The following is a 5,495-nucleotide window of genomic DNA, read 5'->3' as shown; positions in this document are numbered from 1 at the left end:
TTAATCAATTTTTTAAAACGATAAACATTTTATAGATTTTAAAATAGGTCCCAGATTCTGTGATTTCAAAATTCAACAATTATTGAATTCCTTTTTGTAGATCATACCGGAAGACACCAGCTTTGGTACGAGTGAGTACAATGGGAGGTTTCACTGCCGCTTTTGGCAGTTCGGAAGCTGGGTGGACGTTTACGTTGACGACTTGCTGCCTACCGTGGATGGAAACCTGCTGTTTGCCAGGTCGTCTGACCCCAATGAATATTGGGTCTCCTTGGTGGAAAAAGCCTACGCTAAGTAAATCGTGATTTTAATTGTTTAGAAGATTAGGGTGGTATGGTGTGAATATTGGGTCTCCTTGGTGGGAAAAGCCTATGCTAAGTAAATCGTGATTTTAATTGTTTAGAAGATTAGGGTGGTATTGTATCAATATTGGGTCTCCTTGGTGGAAAAGCGTATGCTAAGTAAATCGTGATTTTAATTGTTTACAAGATTAGGGTGGTATGGTATGTTCGAGTTGGAAAACTAAATGCTAAGGAGATTCTTCCAAAGTTAGAAAATTAATGGGGTGGTATACGTGGTCGTATAGTATGGAAATGCTAATATGTGTTGTAATAATATTTTGGCTAAAGACTTAAATGTGGTCCCTGTCCACCCAACTCTAATAGCTACCTAACCCAACCAAAGCTAAAGACTCCATATGCTCACGTACCTCTACAACATCAGCCCTGTAGAATATCAGCTCCATATGAGTGTATTAACCTACTTTTCATATAAGAAGATATTTTTAATGCTCCATTTATTTAAGAACTTGTGGTATACCATTTGTTATAAACTTAATGTAAAGTTGAAGAATAAGTAAAAGGATACTTTTGCCAAACTTCAGGTTGAACAAATCCTATGCAGCTCTTGAATACGGCTTTGAAGCTGACGCTTACACTGACCTGACAGGGGGTCTGGCTGAGTGGTACACGCCTGCTGACCTCAGAGAGAACGACTTTTACCTCATGAGGGCAGCTTTTCAGTGCGGAGCTGTCATTGGCTGTCTTAGTCTTGTAAGCTGGACATGTTCTAAATTTTAACTACTTAAGTTAAAAGCTATTCCACAATTATTTTTTATAAACTTCAGAAAAGATTTTTTTTAACTGCTGAAGCTGTTCTACATTCATTGAACAACTTTAGCTTTAACTTTTTAATACAATTTTCCAATCAAATGTTTGATACTTAACAATTTAATTTTTTTTTATATATTTAGGACAGAAACAACTCTGTAGCTAAAGATGAGAAAGGTATGGTGTCAAATCACTCCTATGTAGTTACTGGTATTGAGGAAGTTCCCTACCTTGACAGAGCAGCTAAAATAATCAGAGTCCGAAATCCATGGGGGGATACAGAATGGCAAGGGGAGTGGTGTGATGGGTGAGTAATGGTGTGGGGGTTAGTAGTGGTGTGGTGTGTGAGTAGTGGTGTGATGTGGGGGTTAGTAGTGGTGTGATGTGGGGGTTAGTAGTGGTGTGATGTGGGGGGAGTGGTGTGGGGGTTAGTAGTGGTGTGATGTTGGGGGAGTGGTGTGGGGGTTAGTAGTGGTGTGATAGGTGAGGTGTGGTGTGGGGGTTAGTAGTGGTGTGGTGTGGGGGTTAGTAGTGGTGTGATGTGGGGGGAGTGGTGTGGGGGTTAGTAGTGGTGTGATAGGTGAGGTGTGGTGTGGGGGTTAGTAGTGGTGTGATGGGTGAGTAATGGTGTGGGGGTTAGTAGTGGTGTGATGTGGGGGGAGTGGTGTGGTGTGCGGGGAGTGGTGTGATGTGGGGGAGTGGTGTGATGGGTGAGTAATGGTGTGGGGGTTAGTAGTGGTGTGGTGTGTGAGTAGTGGTGTGGTGTGGGGGCAGATGGAAACCTAGGAAAATTTCAGTGGGCTGCCTGTATATCAGGAACCACAAGGTTCAGTACTGCATTAGGCCGTAATTTTTTTTTTTAAATTTGCTCATTGAATAATTTAATTAATTATCCATCCTATTTGTCATTTTGTTATTATATATTGAACTAGATCTATATTGCAATGTGTAAAGTAACCTGTGACTTTGTAGACATCCTACCTCAGTCTTAGAAGATATAGTGAAAATTAAGTCTGTTAGGGTGACTTTTATTTATTTCCTGGGCTGCCTGGATGCAGCCAGTCCAGCGTTGGTGGTGTGATGGGTGGGTAGAGTGGTAAGATGAACGCACGGTTTGATGGGTGAGCCGGTTCACATTACATACTTTCATATAGCAGATACTTGTTTAGTTAAACTTATCTTTGCCTATTTGAAGCTACAAGAATTTGTTTTATTATTTTATAACACTTCACTACCCATTCATTTAAATAAATCTTGTTCTGTATTTTTGTATAGTGGTGATGAGTGGAACAGGGTGCCTGAAGCAGTCAAAAGAGAATTAAATGTTACAGCTCAGGATGATGGGGAGTTCTGGATGTCTTTCAATGATTTCAAAAGGGAATATTGTAATATGATAATTTGCAATATGTCTCCAGACTTTGACCATGATGGTATTAGTGATAAAGCAGGTCAGTGTTATGTAGATTAGCTAAAACCACGATTAGAATAATGTTTCTTACTTGTGTGTCCTTTTAAATCTTAAAAACACTCGACATTCCCTTTTTAAATGCTGATATTTTTATTTATTTCCTATAAAATATAGACATATTTTGTCATAAATTTCCCACACTAAATTTTTTTTTTTTAATTTCAGAGTATCAGGTTCATCTCCATGGTAACTGGACTGCTGGTCTGAATGCTGGTGGGTGGATTGAGTGTGACACTTTTCATCTAAACCCTCAGTATCACGTGGTTATACATAGTGATGGTAAGTAAAGTTACATTCACACATCACTACTTGCATAATTTTGTTTCTCTGGCTGTCACTAGATGTGGACAGTATCCGGTTAGATCAGTTTTAAAATCAAAACTCAGCGCACATTCACATCTGGCTTTAAAAATAACACTGGTTTTGTAAACAGTTCTTGAGTACATCCAGCTCTGATGGGTACCTGACTCATGTTAGGTAAAGTAAACGCAGTTGGGCATAATGCTAACCACACCATCTAGTCATATCCCATGGTCTAGAAATAGATGAACTATACTTCATCTGCCCTATGGATTATTAGGTCTGAAGGGGGAACTTGACCACATGCAAGGGAGGATGGATCTAGGGTTAAGAGACTCAACTTTCTAAATTGGTTAAAGTAAAATAAGTGCCAAAATTTATTATTGAATTTATTCTGTTGAGAAATTTTACTCATAAAATAAAATAAATTATCTGAAATTATAAAATGTTAATTTTAAAATCAATAGGCCTTAATGTTGGTTTTTTTTTTTGTTTCAAAGTTTTAGTTCAACGTCGATACAGTGGCCGTCTTCCTGTTGTGATTTCCTTGTTACAAGTTTATAAAAGAGGAACTCCAAAAGCCTCAGAAGATGATGGACTTTATGCCATTGGGTTTGAATTATTCCAGGTAAATATTATACTTGACTTTAACTGAATAATCATTGTTACTGAAGTAGGACAAGGGATTTAAATTACTTTTTATTAATGCATTATTTAATTTTAACAGAATTCTCATTTAAACTAGACTTTTTTCATTATCGGAGAAAAAATTTTAAAAAGTTAATTTCACCTTATTTGTTTCATTTTTTTTATAAATGTATGTGTTGCTTCTTGCTCAATCATATGAGTATAGGGTTCAATTTTTTTAAAATAAGCAAAATAGTGATTTTAAGCCTCACTTTTCTAATGCATGTCGGAATATTTAAATTTCTTCAATAGAATGCATTAAGTGTTCTGTTGCATTTTTATATTTTCCTAGTTAAATATTTTATTTTTCAATGAATTCTAGCTACCCGGTGTGCCAATCAGCCCCTTGGGTGCAGACTTCTTCCAAGCTATAGACCCACTGATGCCGGAGAATGAGGAAACCTATGCCAAGTACAGAGAGACTTCTGGAAGGTTTTTTTTACAACCCGGAGACTACTTACTGGTTCCATCCACTCATGAACCTGGGAAATCCAGGGAATATCTCTTCAGACTCTTCTCTGTTAGCAAGATAGAATGTATGTAAGTATGTCCACAGGTTTTTTTTTTATTGAACTCTGTAGGATATGTACAATATATTTACTACATACATCCATAAAATATGCAGAACAAATACCATAGCAAATCAATGTTTCTTAGGATAAATTAACAATATGTTTAGTTAAACAAAAATAAAATAATTAAAAATGTATGCGTGCTAATCATTTAAATTTTTGTTTCTGATTTTCTATTTCAGATGTGTAGGAAATTTAACGTCCACAAGCTCTTAGCATGCGGATTCACGCTCCTGTTGATATTTTTTGTCACTCATTTGTCTCACTTAGATTGACATTCTTGTTGATACTAATTCTCACACATTTCTCTCTCTTAGATTCACATTCATGTTGATACTTATTCTCACACATTTCTCTCCCTTAGATTCACATTCTTGTAAATACTAATTCTCACACATTTCTCTCTCTTAGATTCACATTCTTGTTGGTATTTTTTTCACTCTTCTCACTTAGATCTGTCTGACTACCACATTTTACTGGCTGTCTAAATTAGCTAACATTTTTCATTTAGGGGTCTTCCACACAAACATTTTAAAATTTTTAACCACCCCATGATAACTTTAGATGAACCTCCTCAACCACAGCTTCGCAATTTTAAAAATTATGAACAAATGATAACTGATAACTCATCATCATCTTTTCCCTTTTGTGACCAAAACAGGTGAGTCTCCAGTAATTTTCCTCTCAGGCCCCTAGGACAATCCTGTCTCTGTAATCTGCTTCCTCGCAGTGTGCCTCCCTTGGCCTTCCGTTTTCTTTTTTTTTAGGCATCCAGTTTTGTGTCATTCCTGCTATATGAGTTTGATAGATAAGTTCTTCATTTAATTTGATGGTTTTTATTTCCAAATCAAGAAAAATTGATGAAGGGTATTAAACATTTATTTATTACTTAGAAGTTTTACAAGTATTATTATTTTACAGCATTATATGTCCTAAGGCCCCCAGAAGTTCATGAGGCTTGTCTGTTTTGTAATCCCTCACAAAGGTACTCATTTTATACACATAGGTAGTGATTTAATGACCCACTTAGCTGTTTTTGTACTAACATATTTTTTTTTATATGCTAATTAAAGGCTTTGTGTTTGTTGTAATATACAAGCATGTTCAATTCATAGTGGATGTTCACATATACCCAGACCATATTGATGTCATACATGGATGACCCTTAGTTTCAATATTTATTGAATCTTTATGACTAGCATTTATTAATCTGATGGATGTGTTATTATATGATTTTATATTAATGCAACTGAAAAGAGCAGCTGTGATACTATTTTTATTGAAAAAATGCATGTTATATTTTATTCCACAATAAGTATATGTATATATGTATATAGTGCATTTGATTGTTGTTTTTAT

General features: G+C 35.9%; 1 protein-coding gene across 1 annotated transcript in view; it reads left to right on the top strand.

Moving 5' to 3' along the window:
* Positions 1 to 5,495, top strand: part of LOC131947780 (calpain-8) — a 19,873-nt gene extending 14,378 nt beyond the window's left edge. Inside the window, exons 5-12 of the mRNA XM_059309083.1 lie at positions 101 to 294; positions 884 to 1,052; positions 1,253 to 1,416; positions 2,385 to 2,557; positions 2,743 to 2,856; positions 3,378 to 3,505; positions 3,887 to 4,104; positions 4,319 to 5,495. Of these exons, the coding sequence (XP_059165066.1) occupies positions 101 to 294; positions 884 to 1,052; positions 1,253 to 1,416; positions 2,385 to 2,557; positions 2,743 to 2,856; positions 3,378 to 3,505; positions 3,887 to 4,104; positions 4,319 to 4,352 (1,194 nt within the window). The 3' untranslated portion in view covers positions 4,353 to 5,495. The remainder of the gene's footprint in view (positions 1 to 100; positions 295 to 883; positions 1,053 to 1,252; positions 1,417 to 2,384; positions 2,558 to 2,742; positions 2,857 to 3,377; positions 3,506 to 3,886; positions 4,105 to 4,318) is intronic.

The sequence above is a fragment of the Physella acuta genome, unplaced genomic scaffold (assembly GCF_028476545.2).
Source record: "Physella acuta isolate Inbredline_101_S28 unplaced genomic scaffold, ASM2847654v3 ptg000607l, whole genome shotgun sequence".
NCBI classification, from domain to species: domain Eukaryota; kingdom Metazoa; phylum Mollusca; class Gastropoda; family Physidae; genus Physella; species Physella acuta.
This window is presented reverse-complemented; position numbering and strand designations above follow the sequence as displayed.